We start from the raw sequence: 26,157 nt of genomic DNA, 5'->3' as shown, positions 1-26,157 counted from the left end.
ATACTTTAACTTTTAAAACGTCTATCCGCCTAATTACAGTCCCATACACTGGCTTTTCAGCACAGTAATTGTACTAGTCATGAAGTATCTTAGAGCCCAGTATTAGTTATTTCACTCCAACAGTGGGAGCTGAATGTTTCCTTTTCACCGCTGGCACAGAAAACGCGGAGGACGAAAATGAAGACGTGTGTCTTTAAAGGGTTAACGGGGGGAGGAGGCGCAGCAGCGGTCAGCTCGCCTGGGTGGAGTGAACTTTAGATATGTAGTACAACAAATTAGCCAGGAGGAGAGCGGTGTGGCAGAGTGAAAAACCCCTAAAAGACTAGATTACTCGCTTAAGAAAAAACCCATCCTGGCCGGTAAGAGACGCTCCAAACACTGAGCTGAGATGAGTGATGTGAGCGAAGAGTCGCTGCTGGATTATTTCTACTCGGCCGGGGGCGACTCAGGCAGAGTCAAAAATGCAGATATACTGAGGACATTTAAGCCTTTTATTGGGCACAGTGACTTGCAGTTACGTGGTAAGTAACCAGAGGTTGTATCGTGGATTTAACTCCGTGGAAATATTAGGCGAAAAAAAAAAAACCGGGCAGATGAAATGAGATGAGGTCGTGCTGCATCGCATCATTAGAGCGGGATGGCAAAATACCAACTGACCTCGTGTTAGTATGACAGTCCTCATAGTAAGACTAACATTTATCTTTTGGTTTGTTTGTGTTTTAAACACGCAACATCCCCTTTGTCTGCTTTAACAAACGGCTTTGGGGTCGTTTTCATTGTTTTCAGTTGGAAAGGAGACATCTGGTTTACATTAAAAAGCCCCTCCAATGAGTTTCAGCAGGAATTGTGTCATTTCCTCCCTCGGGCACGTTTCTAACTCAAACAGAGGACCCAAGCCACCCCATCAACAAAACATGTCACTATGCAGTGTCACAAGAAGGCCCCGTGGCTCCTCCTCAGAAATGAAAACGACCAGTGGTTATAACTAGTTATTACTTGGCTTTTATGCACCATTTGAGCCCAGGATCAGTGTATTTGCCATAGAGACTTTTTCTCCTGTTCTTCTCCACCCACCCACCTACTACAGATGCTTATGCAATCATGTCCTGAGTCACTGCTGACACCACGATTCTTCTGTTATTGGGTTTCTGCAGAAAAAAAAAAGTGTTTGGGAGTAAAGTTGTGTAACTCTATGTACTCATAGATATGCTTAGCTAAAACAACATTCTAACATTCTGACAAATAACCTCACTTTCATAGAAGACATCGGAACTATAGAGAGAAAGGGTAACATTTTAGCTACAAATTATTTGAAAAAGTTACACCTTTAAGTATTAAAATATACCGTATGCCTTTGGCAGACAGAAGGTTTGCTTTAACTACCTTGTTTGGTCTAGTATGGTGATAGCCTATATATAAAGATGGACATAACCAGCATGAAGTCATCCACTGTGTAGTGCAATCGTGTTATGAAGCCTCAAACCCTTTATTATACTTATTTTTTCCATGTCCTTAAGTGCACTTGCTGCCAGATGAGCCACCTCCTACTGACCATTAAAAATCTGCTTCTGCATTGGCTTCCCTTTGTAGACCCTGTATCCATATCCATGTTTTGTAGACTGTGGGTTATGACTATAATCGGTCCATAATTTAATTGGTATATTTATTGACTGGATGAACTAACTATTTTTATCAGCCATGGGTTACCTTCAACCAATGACATCAATGACCCATAGAGAATGAAGACGTAGTTGGAGCAGTTTTGAAAGGGTTGACTACACTCAGCATAGCTACGTAGTGAAAAATCAATTGATAATTACCTACGTAAAAACAATTTTACATAGAAGCACATTCATAAGCAGTCACTTTCAAAACCTTACAGGTTTTAAGCTTCGTGTTCGTTGACACGCCCAAAATACCCATAGCTTTGAACTTATTGGCCAGCAGTTCCTTACAATGGCTTGATTAACATGCTGCCATAGACTGTGTGGTATCACTGGGCAGAGACAGATAATTAACAGTCAACTCTAGCAGAAGGAAAAGAAAATGGAAAGATGGATTTTCATTCTTTTCTTCAGATTTCTTATTGTTAGAATCATATGGCTGCATTATAGAAGATTTCACTCCCTGTACAGTGGTCATGAAGAGGAAAATTAGCTATAAATAACAATACCACTTTTGTTCAAGACTGTAAACATGTTTATTTCAGCAGTAAATTGTGGCATTTTAACATATGGGCCTCTGGAGAATGGCTTGCTAAAGCGGCCTCTGGAAGATCTCTTGGCAAATATGATTGGCTTAATTATTGTTAGACTACACACAAAAGTCACAGACAAAAGAAACAGAACTCTATGTAGGTGTGACTAACTGAAATACATACCAGCGGGTATTTAAAGCAGAAGCAACATCTCATACCGTTTTTGTGTATTGTGCAAACAGATAAAGCAAAGATTTAACAGCTCAGGGAGTTATGAACTAAACAATAACAGGCGTCTGTGTCATAGAGTGGCAGCACCCGAACTAAACGTGCACATCAAACTGGTTTGGTGACATAAACATAGTTAAAGGTGTCACTTGAAACCACTTGAAGTTAGTGGTTATATCAGACCACATGAAGCTGCAGCACGGTGTATCAACTTAATAGCACGTTAAGGTTTATGAATATATTTTCTCTTTTCTCTAACAGGAGGATTATTTGTTTTTATTTGATCTTTTCAAAAGCTGTGCAGCACATCTCTTTTGTGTAGGTGTGCCTGCTAAACTAACAGCTGCGAGTAAGAGCACGTCTCACGAAGGCAAACAATGAGCTTGTAATGCTGTATCTAGTCCCTGTTCAGCGGTGATTTTACTTTTGTGACTGCCTGGAAATGCAAACATATTTTAACCTTCTCAAATGATTATCCAGAGTGACCTTGTATTGCAGTTGCCAGCATGCACTGTCCAGATGCTGCATCAGCACTGCAGTTGTTGACAGAGGTTTAGAGAGCTGCTTTGATGCTCTGCCATCTGACATCGCTGTCCAATTAGAAAAGTGCTTCCCACACATTTAAAGTCTGTCGTGGCATGCGGTTGCAGCTTTTCCTCGTGTAATTGTGGCGATAGTGTTTTAATCATAATTAAGTCCACATGCATGACTGGATGTAGACCTCTAATGGGGGCGTTTTTGTGCGTTTTTTTTAAATCAGACAACAAATCTGGGGCAGCTGGTAAAAGTGTAGCAGTGTTTGAGGGGAGGGGGGTACATGAAAGTGAGTTTGTGCGTGGGTTGCTTGTTTTTTGCAGACCTCTGGCTAACAAGTAACTAGCACATACACGATATTACCCACTGTGCCATGCAAGGAATTCTTTTGTTTAGGCAGATGTAAGTGGCCACTTCCTTTGGATTTCCTGTTGTTGCGAATGCGAACTTTGCAACTGTCTCCCTACAAATGTTCTTTCCGTCCACATGAGGAAAAGGAAACGCTCCAATTGTCCCGAGCCGCATACTCACGTAAACACCTTGGCGTGAATGGAATACCTACGTCTGGAAAGGTTTATGTTTGCGAAGCCGTCCTGGCTGCCTGATGATTAGTGTTAGCTTTTAATCACACTTTCTGCACAAGCCTGATATCTGCTCACTGGTGTAAACAAAGGGCAGGAAGCTTTATCTGATCAGCTCGTCACTTTGTTTGGTTCTCACAGGAAAGATTCACTGTAGGTTTTCAAGTGACTCGAGTTTTTAGCCTAAGGGATAAGTTAAATTCTGTTTACATATTTGGCTGGAGGGGAACGTATTTTCTCTTTCTTTAAACTGAAGATTGTAAAACATCTGCTCTGCCAGTAGTGTTCTCATCCAAACCTCATTTGTCTTGTTACTTCAGATAAAGTAACAGAACCCAACAGCTTTACCGGCAGACTCACAAACAACACATCTAGTATAAACACTAGAAATATATTCAGCTCCGTTATTGTGCTGTTTAATAAATATTATCTATTGTGCATCTTTGGGTATCTTAAGGTCTATGTACGCAAAACACATTCTTCTTATTGTCTTACGTCCAGCATCCACATCACTACAACAGTGTTTTGTGTCCTTTTTTCCATCCTTATTTGACTTTTTGAGTATTGGAAGCACTCATGTACCACTTAATGTTTTAAAAAAAAACATTAGAAACTATATTTAGTTTCCTGTTTTTGAACTCAAATATTTTTTCTTTTGCAGCCAAATACCGAGAGGAATTCAAGCTAATCATTGACCGAATCGCTGTGGTGAAGTCTGAGAATGTAAGTAAACTACTCAAATATTTTTACCTTTTCTGGGAAAAGCTATGCTCTCATTGATTTTCCAGTCATACGTCTTACACAGAGGCCATGCTGTGAAAGGCTCAGCGGAACCATCGTGACTGAACAAGAGGTTGTCCAATCTGTTCAATCTTTGTGTTTTGTAGAACCGTTTGTACCCACTGGTTTCCCCCAGGGGACACAGCTGCAGTTTGTGTTTCTAGACACTATTTCCATGAAGCGTTCTCATATGTAGACTAAAAATTCCTGCAAGAATAAACAGAGTAAACTCATCTGAGTTATAGATTTGATGTTTCTTTCTTGAAGAAACAGTTTGAAATGAACAGCACGCTTATCTGTGTGATAAAGGTGAAGATACAGAGGGAGGTCTGGAGACTTATCTTAGCTCGCTGATCACTCTTTAAAAAGAAACACCTATCAGCAGCTTTAAAGTTCAGTAAATGACAAAATATCAAACCTGTGTAAATGTGCAAAAGAAGACGTTTAAAAACAAATTTTGGTGCTCTAACAGTTTCTTTTGGCAAATGCAGATACAAAATGCTAATCCCTGTAAACCAGCAATGTGTTGTTTTTACATTTATGTTTATCATATTTAAACAGACTAGATGTAAAAGGTTATTTAATGGCTTACTGTGGAGTTTCATGCCTTTTGATGGAGCACGGTTGTAATTTTTTGTAAAGAAACTAATTTAGTCCTGGGTTTAACTTTGTACTTAAAGCTGCACTAGATCTAATCTAGATGAGCCCTCCTCCTGCAGCTCCCCCAGTCTGTTCTAAACTACACAAATATTTATAGTACAGTACTGACCGGATCTGTTCTGAAAAAACAAAAAACAACAATCCAAAAAACGGTTTGACCAAAATCTTCACAACAGTTAAACTTTATAAATCCTGAAAATTGGAAGAAGTGCTGGCGTGTTGCATCCTCTCAGATCACTTGAATCACAGCATGCTAAGAGACAGGCATGTGTCTCATAACTCCTGGTCCTATACATAACAGCCTCTGTGGGCCCCCTTCTTTTCTTGATCCATATTTCTCACACGTCTTCTGATATATTTTTTTTTAAACAAAGAATAAGCCAACAACTGTGCACAACAATGTGTAGTGGTCCTAAAGATAGCCAGTAATCAAATGTTTGTTCATTTATTTTAATAAAATTTATAATATGTCTATAAATCTATATCATTCAGTCCTCATTTTTCACTGTAGTATAAAATCACTAATTGTTAAATGAGTTTTGCTTTGAGAGGTCAAAAAGTGATCACCTAGGCCACTGTGATTGTAAATAATGTGCATATATATATTTTTTTCATATTTTGGATGGACAGAAACATTATGTGCATATTTTGATAATATCTTTAGAATTTAAAGGAATGAAGGAATGAATGAACTGTAAAGCACAAATTGCAGTACCTTGATAAAGTATTAATAATAATAGTAGGTTGAAATGCAAAGTTAGGTTTATGATTTCCTGTTTGTGCTCCTTTTATGTTAATTAAGTACCCAGCAAATATTTTTTAATTAATTCAGAAGCATTGTCATTGTGACATTTTAAAATCCTGTTTCATCAGCCTGGCTGGTTTCCTCAGGCCTTCTTTACCTCACAGCACAGCTGTTAAAAACAATGGGTCCAACACACGATAAAGGCTAATGCTGCCTTATGTTAGCACTGCTAAGCTTTCTGTTGCTATTGCTAATTGCTATCGATATATGAGTAACTTTTAGTTGCCACTGAACAAGCATATTTTGCGTCAACATCATTTGTTGATGGACTTGTTGCTCTTTCTGAAATTAAGTGCCATGCATTTCATGATGGTAATTTGTGCTGGTGATTTTACCACTACAATGGCCTGCTAAGAAATTATTATGGACTTTTCGTCTAATGATGCCAGCTGTAGATAGATGTGAGAGTACTATTGATTTTCCCATCAGAATCTTGGCATCATAAACTTTACTAACCTACATAATATATGATCCAATCTTTACAGACTTTACAGTGCTTAGATTCATGTAACCTGGACAAAGTTTTTTTAGTTGATGCTACAAAAAATTCTTTAATATTCCAAAAAGATTTATTTAAATAGTAAGGCTGTAGCTAAGGATTGTTGTAAATTAATCTGCTTCAGCAGTAAACGGTGTCTGGGGTTAGTATCTTTAAGTGTTTATCTTCTAGCTGCCTAACTGTCCAAAATCCAATGATTTTCAATACTGACAGAGAACAGCAGCAAATCCTCACACTGAGGAATTAGATTAGATCAGTTAATCAAGCAGCTGGATGATCACCTCAGCTGTAATTCAAAGAAGCTAACTCAGCTTTTGAGGTTTAATAATTGGGTTCAAAGGGCATTAAAGATGTGAGGTCCAGCAAAATGATTAAAGACGTACTGATGAGTGTGATTAACGCACAAATTACTTTAATGTATCTAATGGTTCTTAGTTAGAAGCTACAGCAAGTGCTTCTAAAATTCACCTGACTGTGTGGTAGTACTGTTTCCTGCTTTATTTAACATGGATGTTGTACTGTTTCAATGTCTTTTACAGGGTGAGAAATATCTTATCCTCAAGAAGAAATACAGGAACTTGGTGCAAGAGCGAGAGGCCAAGCATCTTAGGCCAGATGGAGACCGACAGAGACATCTGAGTCCAGCGAGAACAACAACAACCTCAGTGCAGTGGGAAGTGACAGATGCCCCGACATCTACTCATCATGAGAAGGAGGAACAAGATGTGCCAATGTCATGTGGAGAGGCTGACGCCACAGCAGAGGTGAATTTGAAATCAACTCACTATTCTTTACTCATTGTGAAAGCCAGAAAAACTGTGGGACAGACAGGGTGTGGTTAAGCTACAACACTGGGTGCTAAAGTGTAAATCGCCAAATTTATTTCTCGCCTCAGTACTCTGTGGCTACTCTTTATGTTAGTGACACACTTATTTCTAAACAAGGGCGTTGCTGTTCGAGTGCTTCGGGTTTTTTCGCCCCTCTAATCTTAGCAAGTGTCAGCATTTACTGACAGAGCCGCTGTGTGAGAGAATAAAAAGCTGTTTTGTTTTGGCAAATAAGCAATGTCCAAGGCCTTCTGTCTTTGCATAAAGGGCATCGTTGTTTAATACATACAACCAACTGTCAACAAACATTATACTCCGTAACCTCATAGTCATCATCCAACCATTTTGTTGATGCAATAAAATTACATTTATGCTATGCTGCTTTTAGTATTTTCACACATGATTAGTCTGAGCAGGTACTGAAGTAAACATTATCTGCCCACACCAGATGGTGAAGGACGCTAAAAAGCAAGCAAAATGCTAATTCTGGCTGTTAACCAACACTCGACACAGCTGAATGTTTGGCCTGTAAACACTCAGCTCACAAATTAGGATCACACAAAGTTTATCAGACACTATATCTGTGCTCCTGTAGGACCAGCGAAAAGGTGCAGACCCTGTGCACCGCTCTCCACGGCCACCTCCTGCCATCCAGATCCATGAAGCCCCAGAGCAAAGCAACGCAGAGGATGAGCTGGACAGAGATTCTGGGTCAAAGGTGACAGTTTGTTTAACTTAGAGGCAGTATTTATTCTGGTATTTCCTGGCACAGAATAGTACCATCGGTGCCTTTCACACACCTGCAAAATGCACACCCACTCACTAGCAGAGATGTGTGTGCTGGACGGTCACGTTTCCAGGAAAACTGAGATGCAGTGTAAAAAGAAAATAAAAATAAATGCCAGAAACTCATTTTAAAAAGCTGGACATGTTTACAAGTCTGCATTTCTTTAAAAAAAAACAAAAAAAAAACACCTTGTATGATCGCTTCAGTTGTAATATCAAAAAGTTGCCCGTTTATGGTTAATATTGAACCTGTGCTATGTAAACAACACATGCAGGAATCCAGCCTGTAAGAGAATTGCTGGCAGTGAAGAATTCAAAATAGAAAATGAAAAGATTATTTTGTGATCATTTGAATTTTATAACAAGAATTTTAATCCAGGTAGAAACCAGAGTCTTTAATTCTGTGAAAAAGAGTTTAGACTAGCACTAATACTGCTGGAGAGGCTTATGTCTGTGCATTAGTTGTTTTAGACAGTTTTAGGTATCTGGTTAATTGGAAACCCTTTGTATCTGAAGATCTTAAAATAAATGTAACGTCCTTTTGATAAAAGCTGCAGGCCTTTCAGAAGGACATTCACTGCAGGTTCATTCTCAACATTTAGCGTCTTTCACTGTACTTTGTCAGAGGAAGGGAAAGACTTCAGGGGAAATGGGAAACACTGACTCCTTTCACCCACCAGGTGGTGCCAAGTAAATTAACTAGATTTGTAACCACATGTTAAATGTGAGAGGGAGGAGGACCAGTCGGGGGAGAATCTGCATTTAAACTAAGCCCTCTTATCATGGTAAGCAGCAACATGTTGAAGCTCATTAGACATGGGGATTCATCCCAGGGACTTTCCTCGATGACCTGCACGACACGTAGATGAAATGTGTTGATGTGCGAGTGTGTTAATGTAGGACTTGAAGCAGATTAGGTGTGTTTATTTAAGGTGTCTTGATGCATGCTCAATCATCCAGGTAATCCAGGTAAGGAAATCCTAGAAAGTTGATGCTGGACGCTCCGTCTAGACAAATAGAATGAGCCTTATGGTGTTTATTTATGGTGGTAGCCACTACAACCTTTGATATAAGTACACCTATTAAAGTGTTGACAGTTGTTTCATGTTACAGAGACCATCTGCCAACTGTGATATTTGGTTCTTGGATTAGAAAAGAAAAAGATATTTAGATTATCACAGTTCCCAGAAGTATTTGGGAGGAAACCATCATCACTTTGTTGTCTTATCCACTAAAAGAATTAACAACATGGTGTTGCGCCACAAAGTTGCTGGGTGTAAAGTTGATGTCCAATCTGATTTTCTTCCCACAGACATTACCCAAATGTCTGTGCTACCTTATAATCTTCTCAGACCTGTCGAAATTTGGCCCGCTACTCGAGAAGCGCTAAGGCAGGAGTGGCTCCACATCAAGAGGTTTTAGTGTGTCATGTGGTTCTCCGTAGGGCAGATCTGCTAAACTCATGTTGGTCACAACGGATTACAATTAGAGCACAACTGAAAAAGCTGATTTATCAGTGCTGGCATGTGCGTTGGAGAGTTAAATAAAAATAAATTGATAAAGTTATTTAGAAATGGTACTTTCCATTAGTTTATTCTTCAGAGAGTGGCGAAAATGTTAGTCACACTATGAATGGTATGGTCATTGTACGACAATGATCCAGACTGACATACCTGTAAACTCATATTCACAAATTGCACTGCAGCCCTGAGCTTTTCTAGATGCCACCTGACTGAGGTATGCAAATGTTGAAGCAGTCACATTTGATATTAGCTTCTCTTTAACCCATCAGATCTCCGGTACAAAATCTGTGAGATGCCAAGTTGCTGGTAATAATGTGTCAATGCACCTCCCTCATCTAAACTTAAAGGAGTATTTTTTAGTAGTGCAAATGTGTGTGAAGACATTCCCTGCTGTGTATGTGAGAAAGAACAGCTGTGGAAAATGTTGATTCTCCAGAAATAGTCAAAATTGAATGTGAAACAGCTTACATCTATCAGAACAATTGGCACAAACGTTTGGATAGAAATTAATAAAATATAATTTCTGAAAAGAAATATACATTTTTAGATTTAGACATGAATGTAGTCTTGAAATCATTCTCGATTCTTATGTTCAGCGCTGTAAACCTGAACAAATTAGAACTTGTATAGTTGTAAGTCTTTTTAAGTTTATGAACTTAAAAGTTGAAGCTTATCAGAACATTATGAGAACAACAATATTTTGACTACATTTGATATGCATATTCTGACAAAAGTTTTAAAAAAGTCATAATAATTAAATTCAGAAATATTTAGTAAGTAAAACTTAATCAGTGATCAATTTGCTTTGATCAATGGGCCTTGATCAGTAGTTGTTGATCAATGGTCATGAGAATTTGCATATTAATGATGAAGGAACTGACTCACAGCCCATTGTTTCTTTCAATGGTGCTAGGTGCTAGTTTCAGTCAAGTTTTAGTTTTTGTGTAATGTGCTGTTTATAAGATTGGGGAAACCTGCAGTCAGCTGAGACTGAAGAAGTCATTTTGATGAGTGACGAAATGTTTCTCACACCAAAAACGCCACGTCCAGATAAACAGAATCAACCTTTTGGGAACTAGAACTTAAAGTTTTCATTTATGTCTCCCATGTGAATAAGTTGACAAAACTTAAAAGGAAGTACAACAGAGTCACTTTTTAGGTTTACCAAAACTCTGTTTGAACTCCTTTGAAGGTTGGACCTCTGAGTACACATGCATTGGGGGGAAAAAAGTGCAATACAGCAGAACTACTTAGTCAGTTTAAAATTAATTGAACTATGAAGAAGTGATAGTTGTGGCTCTTCTCCATACAGTGCTATTTGTTCAAGTTCCTCCATACTAGTGTAAGAGATACCTGTATGGAGGTATCTTGGAGTATCCAAGAGATGCCCCAAATTTTGCCTGCCAGCATGTATGCTACAGTGAGAACACATTTAGTGGTGTGGCTAGCATATTTGGTTTGTAGAAATATTAGACATTGTTGAAAAAGAAAAAAAAAAACAATAATTCTCACTTTCAAAAGGCTGAGGTGCAGCAACATCTTCCTCTCAAAAAGCTCAGCCATTTCCACATGGTCATATCGCTAAAGGTTAATTTGTCTTTTTTTTTTTTTTTTTAAAACAGCTCACATCACTTACCTAACAAATACTCCTGCCCATTTTTAACAGTTCTGAAATCTTTATGAACTTCATCCTCTTAAATTTGAAAGACTTTGTCATAATGTCTGTATACAATAGCAGTTTGTCTCAGCTGCCGTAGCAAACTCAGTCAGCTAAATTAGTGAAGTGGCTAGGTTAGCTTATTAGCTGTTAGCTAGCTGCCACTGCAAAGAATAGATTTGTTGACATTTCACTAAAATGCTTTAGAAAAGAGAGAAATCTAAAGAAAATTCAAGTACTTACTGTGATACAAACAATGCTGTTAAAGGTCAACAGTGACTAATACAGAGCCACTTACAGCCAGTGTTCCTTGCTTTTCAATGAGTCTTCCAATCAAACAACTGCAGACAAGTGGATGGACCCCTATACTTGACAGGAAATGACCTCACTAGTGAAGTCTATTTTAGAAAATAAAAATCTAAGTAAAAAGGTCTGTTGACTGTTTTTAAAGCTTGCAGATAAATGCCTCAATAAATTCATTATTTTTAAGTCAAATTGTTTTGTTTTTTTTACATATTATAACATTTCTATGAAATATTTAAAGAAAGAAATAAAAGCAAAAAATAGATAAATATTGTTAAACTTTGTGTATAATGTTAGTGCAACAACCTGTGAGCAACCGATAAAAGGACATTCTAAATCAATCTCAATCAACCCAGCTGATATACCGACTAAACATGTATGTTTGGGATCAAATTAACCCCAGGAGTAAGATGTCTGCCATATAATTTAAATAATTTAGTAAAATTAAATTATATTTTTTTTAAGTAGCAGGTATCTAATATCCAAAATAGTTGAAGTTGATTCAAAATAATAAGTTGAATTAACTCAAATAAAAGAAAGTGTTAGATGAATTAAGCTTTTTTGAGGTACTCGAACTAATGTAAAAATATGTTTACATTACTTAGTTTATTTAAGTACTTTCAACGTTTGGGTTTACAGTGAGATTATAAAAGTTGATGAGCTTTAAAAGCCTTGCAAGCCTGTTCATCCATCCATCCATTCATCTGGCTGGTGTAGTAGCTTTGCCATGATTGGTTCCTCACCCTGTTTTTAAGCGAAAGCCCGGACACTCTTCGAAGGAAGCTCATTTTTTCTGCTTGCATATTATTTGGGTCACTACCCTCAGCTTGTGGCAATAGGTGAGGGTAAGAATGCAGACTGGCTGGTAAATTAGCAGCTTTGCTTTCACACTCCAGCTAATTTTGGTATTCAGTTGGCTTTTTCCTCTTACTCCCATGATGAGGTTAACATTTGTGGAGGCACATTTGTTTTAAGTGAAATATGTTTACTCAACTATGTGAAGATATTTATGTAACAATAACTTCAGGAATTCTTTGAAGAATACTGATATGCTAAGATGGAGAACTAACAATTACCTGCTAAACATCCCACTGTAACCATGTAATAATGGGAAGTTTTAGCTCAAAGCATTTCTGTCTTTAAGTACATCCTCAGTGTCTGTTGACTCAGTGGCCTGTTTAACTGTGGCACTTCAATAAATATTTAGATTTTGGACAAATGGTCACTTTTAGGACCGCTTGAGAATAATTTTAAAGGCGAGATGAAAACTCAAACAAAAACCATCATTTTGACAGTGAAAATAATGCTTATATGCCTTAAAACAGTGCTGAAATGGTCTTTGCTAAAATTGAGATTCTTTCATCCTCTTCTGTCTTTCCCTTGAATACATACCCAACAATGGTATTTTGTTTTCTCTGTCTGTTATTACTGGTCGCCAGCAAAAATAGCTAAAAACGCATGTGTGCCAGAGTGGAGTAGGCTGGATAAATATCATCCCTCCACTTTTCGTGTTCGGCAGAGTGACATGTGCAGTTTGTGCCACAGACATGAAAGGGCCGAGTGTTCTAACATGATGTCTCTGTGTGAGCTGAGAACAATTTGCAATTCTCTCACACATAAATCAACCGCTATGACACTTTTATACACCGCTTTCATTATTTAAGAAGTTCTCTTCTTGACCTCTTTACACTAATATGGTGACAAAAACATATGGCCTGACTGCAGGCGAGTTGTTTTTTGGGTTAATTGTTAATTGGATTGTTATTCATTACCCCTTATGTGTGAATGCGTCACCTCTGTCTCGCTGTCTCATTACCTATCTATCTGTCTCACACCCTTTGGTCACATCTCGCCGGCTGGAAAACATCACAGCAGTGTGACCAGTGTGTGAAAAAGTGTGTGTCCTGTGATCTCAAATCATGTTGTGGGAGTGTTATGACTGAAACAGTAGTTAACTTTTATCAGAGCTCAGCTTTTTGTCACCTCTGAGTAACACTCTTCTGACTTTGTGTTTCAGTCTGAGTCGGAGCAAGACGAGGAGGGTACAGGCAGTATGGGCTCTGCTTCTGTCGCTGTAAGTGCTTCTAGCTCTTTTTTCTATTGCTTTATTATTGATGAAGAGATATAAGTGAACCATTTCAGGAGTAGAGCCGCTGAAGTTTCCTTTTTGTCTCATTAACATGTGTCAATCATGGATTTGGCCTTGTAAATACACATTCACTCCCCCTGTGGTTTCACTAAACAAACAGCAGACGTTAAAATCCAAACTGTTGAAACCAGCTTCATCATGGGCGTCTCCCACAATGTGTCAGCTGGCTGTGACTAGTAGCATGTAGGAAATGGATTAGAGGTTTGTGGCCTCAGCACTATCAAAAGAGCCCATAACAGGATGTGTGTGTTTGTGTGTGTGTGTGTCCTAGCTGGATCCTTTAGAGAAGGAGTGGATCTATTCTGCTGCCGGTGCTCGAGTCCCTGACCTCTCTCAGCTGCTCAGACAGGACCGCGCACTGGCAAACAAGAAGGTAGTGCTGCCCTCTGCCTCAGTGCTTAAAGGATAAATCCAGTTTAGTACAAATTGGACATTTTACTATTATCACTGGATTTGATGGGGCAAAAAACACAAACAGCCAAACAATCAGAAAGTTTCACTTTAAACACATAACTCCTTTTCCAGACTTATTTAGAAAAGGAAAAAATGGTAAAACTATTATTGAAAACTGTTTTGGAATTGGGTAACGCTGGCGAAGGACAGATATAATATAACAAAGTGGGCACAAGGTAAATTTTAATGAGGCCTCGCTAGACTGTCAACTTGCTAAGAAGGTATTCCATGAAGAAACCCATGAAAAAAAGGTCTCTGATAAGTTAAGAATACTTCTTACAATCAAAAGTATAAACAAAGATACGAATGTTAATTAACCTGCTAAATTACGACAGGTGAAGTAATAAAATGTATCTTCTCACAATGCAACATGGAAAGAAGATCAGTTTTACATGGAAATCAGTTGCAAAGAGGTATGTGGTGCTGCAAAGTTGTGCTTTTGAAAAAGTGCAGCAGGGCAGAATTTCTACTCTGAAGGGACAATTCAGTTGGTAGTTGTTGGGCTTATGCAAAGAAGCAGTCTGGTAGTGACCAAAGCAAACACAAGAAGGTTTTTGGTGATATGCTCAGCCAGCAACTACTCACCAACCAGTCGGGTGGAATACACATTTTTCCCTCGTGATCGGACATTGCCAGGGGTTTACCAAATGGTCCCGAGCCCTGCGCGACTGAAGTGTTACATTAAAATTGTAGTTTTCAGAAGTTTTCACCTTGCAGGTATTACTTTATAGCAGCATCACCTGACAGACTTTAGTGGTACTTAAAGAGTCTCCTGACATAGCATCACAATCCACACCCTGACCTCCTGATTCATGTTCCAACTAACGGTTGGTCATCACAGTGCAAGAGCTTTAGAGGAAATTTGTCTCCCCTTTGGTACTTACACAGTAACTTGTAACTTACTTTACACAGTCTATTTATTTATTTATTATGTTTACTGAAACAATTAGTCACACAGCATTAATACAGACAACAGCATCAGGGGTTTTTAAAAAGCTATTCTTGGTCTCGTCTTTTTAATCTTCACAGTCCACACCTGCTGGAAAATTACAGCAGTGAGCAAAAGCGGCTTTAAAACTCTGCTGGTTCTGTAGTTCCAGGAAGTACTTGAGTAAGGATAAAATCTGATTGCTTCCTTGCTTGTGTTTCTGTCCCTGTCAGAATTCAATGGTTATTCTAGTATTAAAGACATAAATAAATGATGACTGAAAAAAAGATGAGTAAACAAAAAGAAAACATATCTAACCGTTTCAAATGGCTGGAATAATAATTAATATTTGTTTTCACTAATACTTGTGTTTTTGTTCTATTTTTGGTGGGACGGTGAAACCAGGATTTCACTTCAGTGAGTATTTGATACCCTATACGTAGCATGTTGCAGTATTATATCTACTTTGTGTTCGTCGTTGTTTATCGTTCAATGACTATTTCTGACCTGTTGCTTCTCACGTTCTCTTTTTGACACACGATGGCCCCTGGCTGTGACCGTGCCCACCTTTTCCAGGGTGTAAGTTTCACACATCATACTTCCATCTGCATCCTGTAGAAATTCGAAGTTCATTTCCAATGCCCTTTGGGAAAATTCTCAATGCATCTGCAATGACTTGTACTCAGATTTGTCTTTCGCTTTCGTAACGTTTACAAGCTCATCCTGCTGCAATTTTTTCCCCTTAATAGTATTCTGAGAACTCTGTGTTAAAACATCCAGATCACGCATTTCAAAGGTCCACTATCAAAAGGATTATGAAAGATAGCTTTTTAGCTCCTGTGCCCCCCTGACAACCCAAATCCTTTTATTTGTCTCCCTGTGCGCTTAAGAGATTTTGAGCTCCTGTTTGTTGTCCCTCCCCTGTGTCACAGTTCTCACACCGTCCTGTGGCCATGGCAGACCACCTTCTAAGAGTAGCCTTAAGCCTTTGCCATCTCTACCCGGACAAGATAGCACGGCCGCCATTGAAGTTTAGGGAGATGGGGAGGGAGGGGGGGATTAAGGAGAGTCTTAATGCCCCACAAAGAGTTCACCCACTTAAAGATAATCTGAAAGTAATAGAGGAGGCTGGGATTAATTGTAGAACAATGCTGGTTGTGTCCCTGGGAAGGTGCTAATTCCCCCTCAGGCCTCTTTGATGTTCCTCTTTAGCCTTCAGCCTTTCCCTGCTCTGCAGTGGTAGAAGCATTTCCAGAGATAATGCACAGTGATACCGACAATCAAAAAGTCACACGACTGCTGGCGTCTTTAACACTGGGAATTATTATATTTTATCTTTTGCTGGCTTGATTTTACTTAACAGAGGTTTAGCCGAGTGTACCACATAGCAAGCTGCAAATCACACGTTTGAGCAGCACTGAAGGGATTACCCTTCAGTGTTGGGAGGACTTAAGTGTTTCCTGTTCTGACAAAATGTTTGTGAGGATAAGGTGGATTTATAGATATGCTCTTCAAACAGTGACCTAAAAGTGAAGGCTTAACACAGGTCATCTCACCTGAATGCAGCACTTCTCACCCCAGAGTCTAATGGCCTTTCTCTCTTCCTGTTCTCCTCATTACGTGGGCCTCCGTTCCTGCCGTGATGGACTTCCCCTGCCACACAGTTTGTAAGTACATCATTAGCCCATCACTCCTCTCTATCTTCCTCCACATCCAGGGAAGTGTCAGGCACACAAGGCCTTTGTGTCCCCTGTCGATGTCCTCTTTAGCCACCACTTCCCTCACTGGAGAGCACGTGGTGGGGACAGAGCCATCCCTGAGTGAGCAGACAGGTGGGGGGTTACCTCAGTGTGCAGGAACAGAAACGAGAGGTGCAGGAGGGAAAGACGCAGCATCCTGTTCAGCCTCGTCCATCACTCCTGCCCACTGAGAAACCCGCTGAGCCGCCTGTCAAAGAGCCCCTTGGCCAATCTGTCTTAAGCTGTGACAGGGGACAGACAAAAGAGATGGAGATACTCCAGCCAGACAGCATCTATCACAATCTGTCTCGCAGACGAGCGACGCAGAGAGATGGAGCTACATATGGCTTCCTCTTTGCCTTCAGTGGATAAGATAGATTTTTCTGTTGCCAGCTGTTGAACCAACTTGTTTTGCTATGAGCATTAGGAGTTCTGGACAAAATTTTAAGCACTGGTAGTGTCAGTTTCTCTTGATATTTAAGTCACAGGTTGACCATCCAATCCTCTGAGAAACTTTATCTGGTCCCAACATTTCTAAGCATCTACTACATTAAAAAAAAGGTGTTGACAGCATTAATAAGACCGTTTTTACTAGTCTCGTGGGTACAGAAGATTCTGTTTCCCATACAGATTGGTGGAAATTACACAAGTTACACAATACGCATGTTAATGCTGACAAATTTGACTGATATAACATTTTTGAAATATTCACTGTGAAAATGAACATAATATGAGGATTTATTACTAATGGGGTATGACAGAAAAAAGGACAAAATGCTAATATATCCACTTAATTTGTCCAAAAGATTGAATTTTTATACATATTACACACAAAGGTATATATATTATACACATTTTTAAACAGCTGCAAGTTTTTTAAAGATCTGAGGCATTCAAAGACTGTCAAGTATTTATTTTAAAGAAAACAGAGATATTTAGCTTTGTAACGGAAGTGTACTGGTAGTTGTAATGGTAATTTATATAATGCAGTGTGCTTCTAATTTGAGAGAAAGAAAAAAATCATTGCTGATTTTTCACAGCCACACGTTTTTATCAAATAACGTCAGTATTTTTTATGTTATGTTGTAGCAGTGAATAGTAGTAGTGAGATCGTTCGACCAGTTAAACTCATAAAATCATCACGATAAAAGAGTTTTTTTCATTTTATTTGATCCCCTGTGAAGCTGTTCAGTTAACCGAAGTAAAGAGGTTACAGGGATTTTCATCTGTCCGCAGTTAACATGTAATTCTGAAATGGTTACTGTTTGATTTGCTCTGTTAAGGGTCAAACTGCTGAAGGGATGGATGTGGTTACTTAGCTGACATCTGCACCTACGCTGCTTTCACCTGTTGATAGCCCATAATTATGCAGCTTAAAGTGTAGGAAAAACAGAGGAGATCACAGTTCTAGTCAGACAGGTGGATATGATTTGCATGTGCTGCGTGTACACATGCGTATTATTTTCACACCTATGAACATATTTTTGCTTGAGGACCTCTCCGTGTATCTCTCAGACTTCTATCATGGGAGCTCTTGTTTTCCTCCTTGACGTGTGCTGACAGTAGTGCGGTGATGTCTGGGTGGGTCTCCCCTCTGCGGGTCACACTAACATCATCAATCTTCCCCCTGGTGACAGGCGGCTGGGCCCCCCAACTGTGGGCACAGGGCTGTGTTGTTTTGTAATTAGGCTTCGTTAGATGGCAGGAAACCATCCCTCCATCTTACCATCTCTCCACAGCCCTCCCCCGTGCACAGCTGGCCCTCTGAACTCAGATAGCCAATAAGAAGCCCAGCTCACTGTGGACCACTTGTAATAATGCCAAATATTATCTGATCATATTTTTAGGACTAACAAATGTTTCCCTATTCCAAACAGACAGCTCTGCACTGGGCTGCCAAACATGGCAATGAGGAAATGGCCACACTCGTGGTTAATGCCGGTGGCGATGTCAACATTAAATCAGTGAGTGCATTTTTTTTCCCCTTAACTTTAGACAATAAGTTTAAAAGGGCACTCTTAACGATTTCATGCTTCACATTATGTATTTAAGTTCTAAAACATGTATCCAAATAAAAAGAATCCCTACATATTCTAACATTCACTTCCCAGTATCCATGTCTTATACTATCCACTAATGTAGAAGTCCTATTTATATTTAACATTATCCAAGTCACAGTTGGAGCACTCGTATGCACAGAAAAGCATGAAACCCTGTCATTTGATTCATCGGTCCAAAACATTTAAGTACTATATTAGTATATACATACTTCTTTGACGATAATGTAAAAGGTAGAAGACGTATTATGGCAGACTAATGCAGATCTATCAGCAAACAAGTATAAATGCAAGCAACAATATTGCATATTCATTAAATTGCACTTTAATGAATGGCTGTTTGGCTAGTTTAGCCTGAATGCTTAAAAGTTCAGGCTCTAGGCTTACCACCAGAGACAAAGAATAAATTACAGCTGTTTTTATAAGCAGTGTCTCCATCGTGGGTGAACTGAAACCACAGCAGTGCCTTTGTAAATTTTATTCCAGTTATGCTTTAGTGTAAAATCGCAGTCATTGTTTTCTTCATGGCGTTCTTCTTTCTTGCAGCACGTGAGTAACCAGGCTTTTCCCGGGCACGGATGGGTAATGTACAGTAAATGATTTGTCTTGAAAGAACAACCGCCTCGCTGCTGGCCTCTTCTGCTGTGATGTAATGCTCCTAAAAGATCTCTGTGAAGATCCAGCTGTACAAATGTATTACAGGAGCACGTGTTGCGGGGCTGCTGCGGGTCTACTCCGCTAATAAATCATGTCATGTCATTTTAATTGTTTCCCAAAACAGTGCGTCAATGTGCCAGCATGCACAACTCTACAACTATGCAATTTTCAGAGAATTACATGCAATTATGTTTTTATCATTATCTGGTGTTTCCATAACCTTTGCTAATTTGTATATTCTTTTCCATGCTGTTTTCATTGGCTGTCCTTGGGCCTGGGAAACTCTAGGGGGTAGGTACTTTCAGCAACCTTCCAGCACTTTGCCAAAGTTATTCCCCTCACCTCCACACAAAGTCAAAATGTAAACTCGAAACTCTTTTTATGTGTCGGTTGAGTGACTGTTTTTGGCGTGTTTGCATACCAAGCGGCCTCACCAAGAAATTACCTTCAGAATACACATGTACTTGCATGTTTTCATTTTGTTTTACACTTATTTTTGCTCTGCAGGGATACACACCTTTACACATCGCAGCGTTACATGGACATCGGCACATTCTTGACCTGCTCGTAGGGACATACGGTAAAAAGTGGTTTTGTTTAACCTACTGGTGCCACAAAAAATCCTTTGCAAGTTTTCGCCACTGAAAAAGAATCTTGCAAGTAATTTAAAGAGTAACAGCTGGTTACCTCATGTAGGTAGATTTGTTTACCTTTAGATTATGTGTCATTCCTTAAAGCTTTTGGTGTAAGATGTCAGTGAAGTATCTGCTTAGGCTTATCTGCTGCTTAGTCTCTGCTTTCAGTCATTTATTTTTTGTCTTACCAGGGGCTAAAGAAAACTTGCGGGACTACAGTGGTCATCTTGCCTGCCATTATCTTAACATCAAAGAAGCAGAAGGTCCAGATGAAGACTGTGAGCTACGTGAGTGAATGATTCTTCTTGTTTTGCTGCTAAAACTATTTTATGACCTTCCCTGCTGTGGTTTTGTATTTTGTTTAAATTCTTTATTTGGAATTAGCTCCTTTGAAAATAGGATTAATACACTTCAGGCTCATCCACACAAATGTGCATGGGGTGAAAAAAAGATATAGGGGGATATGTGCGTTATTCTCAGTCTTATGTTTTTCTTTTCAGACACTGGTGATCAAGTAAAACGGAACAATACAAACAGTGTAACGCATGAGAATTAAATCCTCCGTCCACTCGGTGCTATTTTGCCAACTGTGTCATCTAACTTCAACATTTTAATATAAAATCAACAATATCAGCTGCACAAAATAGAATCAATAATAATAAATAGATATTCAGCTGCATTACATTCCTACATATCAGACTTGCCTGAGATATGTAGTCTGCTTAGATGTTTTCTGCTTTGTGCAGAGCAACAACTGCAGTGCGTCGGCCCTCTAATACCCACATCTGCAAACAGGGAATGCCAGTCAGGTTGGGGTTGATCGTTTCACACAGCAGTGTGTGTCTGTATCAGCCCATCACAGCAGCTTTACCATTACAAACAGTGATCATAATTTCTTCAGAGACACCCTGCATAGCAAGAGTTTGCCGCTGCAGGATGCTGCAGGATGCATGTTAAAAATCAAGGTGGGGGATGAATTCTTTAAAATATCCTTTTAAAGAAACTTTCCTGTTCACAATAGGAGTGTTTCAAAAAAATATCTACATCCAGAAGAAAACACAAAAAGCAACAGGTGGTGATATAACTCTAGAAGTATAGAAGTGTCGGCCAATCAGCAGCCTAGGAGGGATAGTTATTAGACAAACAAACACGGCACATGGCAGTACAAAGGAAAATCTGAAAATACAGCCGTATATGCTGACGTCCATGTTCTTTTCTTACAGCAATACACCCTGAACGCATGAAGTAAAACAAATTAGTTCACACATTTGACACTTAACTCCTCGTCCACACATAAGCAGTTTTTTAAACATTTGGTTTTGAAAAGGAATCCTTGGTTTATCACAAGTCACTGGGACTGTGTTTGATTTAAGCAGCTCTAACCACACTTTAAGTTGAAATAAATAAATAAATAATAAATAAGTAAAAATATTTTTTTAGGAATAGCTCAACATTTTGGAAAACATAGAAATTATGTAAGCCTGCCTATCTAAATACTTGCATATCACTTTTCTTTAATAATATTTATATATTCTACTATATTCGAATTTATTCTACTAACTGTAGTAACACAACAGGTTTCATTTCTTTTAAATAACAATTGATGTAACTGCATATTTATGGACACTGACACTAATAGAAACTATGAATCCCCTGTCACTCCTCTGTGACATTCAGTAACCCCATCCTGAGTCATTTTCCTTTTGCCAAAAGGAAAAACAACACTTGCTCCTCATCCAGGCTTGTAGTGCAGCTACACTGAAGACAGTATTCAATACAGAGGAAGTGATCAGGTTTTATTGATTAGTAAATCTGTGATGTTTTGGACTCAAAAACGTACCTAACTGTTTAAACCCCCTGCAAGCAATGTGCACTGAAGGATGAAGGATTAAATAAGGAATTTCTGGACAGCGGAACTTAAACTTGGACCCAAATTCAAATTTGAAAAGGCTGTTGGAAGACATCCATAGAAATATGCAGATTTATTTTATCCGCTTCTGTTTTTGAACAGAGGAATGTCACTCTGTCTGCACACCAACTGTGAAGTAGACAGTTACTGTAGTTTTGCATAACTATCTGGTGTAGGAGGGAACAGCAGTGTTCTGTGTTTATGATAAGCTAAGCTACACCACATTGGTGTTTATTTCCTGATCTAAACTCGACAAGACAGAGGAGAGGACTGTTTTCCCAAATGTTGAAGTTTTTTTTGTATGCCATGTCCCGTCCTGAAACACCTCTATACAGTTTGTGCCCATTAATGGCAATAAAAAAAAGGATTTGATTGACTCAGAAATCATCAAACCTTGGTTTCACTACAAAGTTTCACCTGCATTGTTACTATGTATCAGCTACTATTAGTGTAACATCGGACACTGTATAGAACACTGTGGTTCTTTCACTCATTAATGAATTTTGTTTCTTCTGCTTTCAGAGTTTCAAGTAACTCAGGCCAGGGAGCGGAACAAGAACAGGAAGTTGGCATCGTTGTTTCACTCCAAGAAGAAGTGGGGGTCAGCAGAGGAGCTGGCTCCGATAGAGGAGGAGAGGACAGCGTCACATCAGCTCGCACTTCCTGCTTTTAGACCCAGAAAATTCTCCCGCTGAGAAAACAAACTCCAGGATCAATCCAGCTCTGACGCTGTTCCCACACTCACTCTGTCACTCACTTTGCCCTTTCAGGCATTCATATTTACACACATGTACCAAGTATTAATGTGTATATTTATTATATGTACACACACACACACACACCTGTGCTTACAGATCCAATCAAATGTTTGCCACCTAAACAAAATTAGAGAAACCAGGTATACTTGTTCATGCATATAATCCATATTTTTCCTCACAGCTTGTTTAAATATTTTTTTGAATTTTTAATTTTGTTAATCAATGTTCTTCAGTGTTACTTAAAGTGACACATGCCTTACAAGTTTTCCTTAAGCTGAGGCCATGATGGTCAAGCTAGTGATTTTCTCTATTTTTCTTGTTTTCTTGTTTACAAATTCAATGAAAAGACCAAAAATGATAACGTCTTAGTCTCCCTCTCTATACTTGTTCAGCCTTTCAGTGGTTTTCAGATCTCTAACTTTTAAAAAATTGCTCAAGAATGCACATTTTTAAGAGTGACCACCGAATCAAGACTTTGTATTATTGGAGAGTATTTTTAGTCGTACATCGGCTGGCTTAGTAAGAATTTAGGGATTAAAATAAACTACAGTTTTAATGATAAATAATACACCACACTGATCTGTAGTTGGTAGGTTTTTAAGCAACGGCTGAGCATTCTGACACAGAAAAAAAAAAGTCTGACTTTAAGTTGAGCGATAATACTTCTCATTTCCATATATACAAATAAAAGTTACCAGACTTGGCCCTTAAAAGGATCATTTAATGTCTTTTGTATGTTTCGGTCCTTTAAATGCACCATAACTTAAGCTGAACATTGCAGTTAAACTGATTTCCTTCAGTCCTTGACAGCAGCTAACATTAATTACGGTATGTGGTAAAAGTATTATTTAAAACTTAACACTCTTAAGGGAATGTACAGAACAGTGCCTCACTGCAAATATAATTCACAAAAACACTAAATTTAGCATTTAACCATTTGATTTCACTCTGCTTCTTTAAAAAACTTTGCTCATTGCCCTCCTTTCAACAAAAATAAAATACTAAACCTTCCCTCTTTTTCTCGCGCTCCTCCTCCTCCACCAGCTCACACTCAAATACAGAGTCTATAACACGACTTTATAAATGAGCAGCTGGAAAATTCACCCAGTAATGAGATAATGCAATCAAAACAAGGATAAATATTTGTTGTGTCTAAGCTGTCTAAAGCAGGTTTCTTACAAATGACTTTTCAGACAGCACTGAAGATTAGTTTCTTGAGTAAATGAATAAGCATTTGCCTGTTTGCATAATATTTGGCAGCTGTGCTTCTAATTTGTAGTAACTGGGCTAAACATACAAAACTATTATTTTTTTCCTTTTAGATCTTGAGATTTAGTGCAAAGCAGTATTAGCATTTTTGCAAGCCTATATCTCTGCTGTGCCCCTGCTGGTTACTCTCAGGTTAGAATAACTGTGTATCTGACGTGAGGCAGTTTTTCTTAGTTTGGTGGTAAAATAACTCTGAGCACAGATGAGGTCACTCTGTTACTCGATGAAGGATTGTTAGGGAAACAAAGTGGTGTTTGCTGATTGTACTTGATTTGCTCACCAGCTGTTTATCAAAATGCCTGGTAACTTTTTTTTTTAAAAATGCGTTGTTACATTGTGTTCTAAAGATGTTGCCAGCTGCTTTTAATGCTTTAAAAGTGACATATTCATTACTTTTATGTTGTTGGCAAAGATTCTCATTTTGTGTCATTTATTTTTAATCTAATTCTAGCCTCAGTTACATTTTTGCACATTATTTATATAATGAAGATATTTTGTAATTAAACTGCCTTTTATATGAAGGTGCGTGTCTTTGAATTTTCTTCCATCAACATTGTTGAGCGTCTACTTATTTGCGACATTGAAATCGACTTGGCCGTTCACACCGCGGCTTCCCTGGCTTGTAATATTGCTTTGTTTTCTCTTTCTATACAATAACCCCGGTTTTCTTTAAGCTGCCTTTGATCTTACTTCAACTACATGACTTGGTGGGCTACAGATGGAGTAAATATGGGCCCTGCTAACTCGCCATACGGCTTTAGACCTTAATACCTGATTAGCTGAAAAGGGCAGCACTTGCTTTTGGTTCTTGGATATCAGACAACACAGAGGGGAACAGAGGCAAGTGTTTTTGTGCTTCATTTTTGAAGCGGGGATGTTGCGGGGGGGATAAGAGGGAGTTTCTGTAATAGATACTTATCTTACTGCCCTCAAGCCCCTCAAACAAAGTCCCCCTCTGAAGAGATTATAACCCAGGGAGGGCACATTAACTTTAATCCGATGCTTTGAGGCCTCGCACCCCCATACCTCCCTCTGCCCCACTTATTTCAACCCTCCTGTTGTCGGGGGGCTACCTTGTATCTGGTGCATGTATGAGTAAGGCCTGTGGCTACACACGAGGGTTGTGTTTGTGCGCATGTATGTGTGTGAGTCAGGGGGTGGAGCGACTGTTTCAATAGCACGCTGACTCTAATGAAAAGCATTGAGGGGTGCATACTGCTGTGTAACTGATTCCTCTCTCTGAAGAGATTAGGCGCTACATTGTTGGTTCGGTTGCTCATTTCCATGAGAGCGCAGCCTCCCACCAGCGGCTGCTTGGCTTTGTTATTTTGAGTTGAAAAACACAGAGCCCAATGTCTTTGGCTTCCTTGTTACCATTGTTTCACAAATAGGCCAAAATGTAGATGTCACGTCACAGATGCCCAATAACCTCATTAGCTGCTCTCTGTTTGACCATAGAAAGAAAATAATAGATGTGTGAACTTCAGTTTGCTCAACTGGAGAGAATTTCTGCATAGCTCTGAGGTAACAATACTGTTGAAACTTTTGTTACGCAGTAAATAAAGGAGAACACATTGTGTGCATGCAGTCCATCTTGGCCACTGTTGCACTGATGCTGCCTATAATATAACTTTGAGATGTCATCCTTATTGTTTAACTCTACATATCTACAGGGAAACTGGAGGATGATGTGAGATAACAAATATTAGTAATTACAAAGGTAAAAAGACAAGATTGTACTTTAAATCCCAGTATTTAGCATTCATAATCAGTATATAAACTACTTTAAGATACACACCCAGAGAAAAGTGCTTACTCAAGTATTTTAACATGATACAGTAAAGCCGCTAAATAAATGCTCTTTTTGTTAACCGTTACATTGTGTCAGAATCCATTTATCAGTTGTTTATTCTGCTTATAAAAATGCAAAATAGGGACTGTTTTTAACAATATGCATGTTTGTAAATTTCTCATCCTCTCACCCTTCATCTAACTTTGATGTCACCGTCCTGTTTTTTTTCTGTTGCACATGTGTGGAAGAAATTTTCAGCTGTGGTGAAGAAAAAGTCTGCAGCCAGCTAACAAGCTGATCTGCAACAACAAGCACACCGGGGAACTGATCTGACTGAGCTCACGGCAAACTGGCCAGGCCTCTAGCTGAGGGATCCTGGGGGTCCAGCACCCACCTACCGGGGCCCGATGCATGGAGATACCAGCAGCAGC

The 26,157-nt window shown here is 39.0% G+C and overlaps 1 protein-coding gene across 1 annotated transcript; it reads left to right on the top strand.

The window, feature by feature from the left end:
* Positions 1–220: 220 nt before the first annotated feature.
* Positions 221–24,455, top strand: LOC102305949 (ankyrin repeat domain-containing protein SOWAHB). The gene is made up of 14 exons (XM_014332551.2): positions 221–521; positions 4,202–4,263; positions 6,824–7,048; positions 7,707–7,829; positions 13,398–13,454; positions 13,801–13,902; positions 15,316–15,328; positions 18,325–18,329; positions 18,527–18,613; positions 19,253–19,255; positions 19,652–19,654; positions 19,871–19,943; positions 20,190–20,285; positions 22,430–24,455. The coding sequence occupies exons 1-14, from the start codon at positions 389–391 to the stop codon at positions 22,600–22,602; spliced, it is 1,155 nt and encodes a 384-aa protein (XP_014188037.1). The 5' UTR covers positions 221–388; the 3' UTR covers positions 22,603–24,455.
* The last annotated feature ends 1,702 nt before the right edge of the window (positions 24,456–26,157 follow it).

This window comes from Haplochromis burtoni, unplaced genomic scaffold (genome assembly GCF_018398535.1).
Source record: "Haplochromis burtoni strain Fernald_Lab_line unplaced genomic scaffold, NCSU_Asbu1 Contig_31, whole genome shotgun sequence".
Classification (NCBI taxonomy): domain Eukaryota; kingdom Metazoa; phylum Chordata; class Actinopteri; order Cichliformes; family Cichlidae; genus Haplochromis; species Haplochromis burtoni.
Note: the sequence above shows the minus strand (reverse complement) of the source record. Positions and strands in the feature narration are given on the sequence as shown.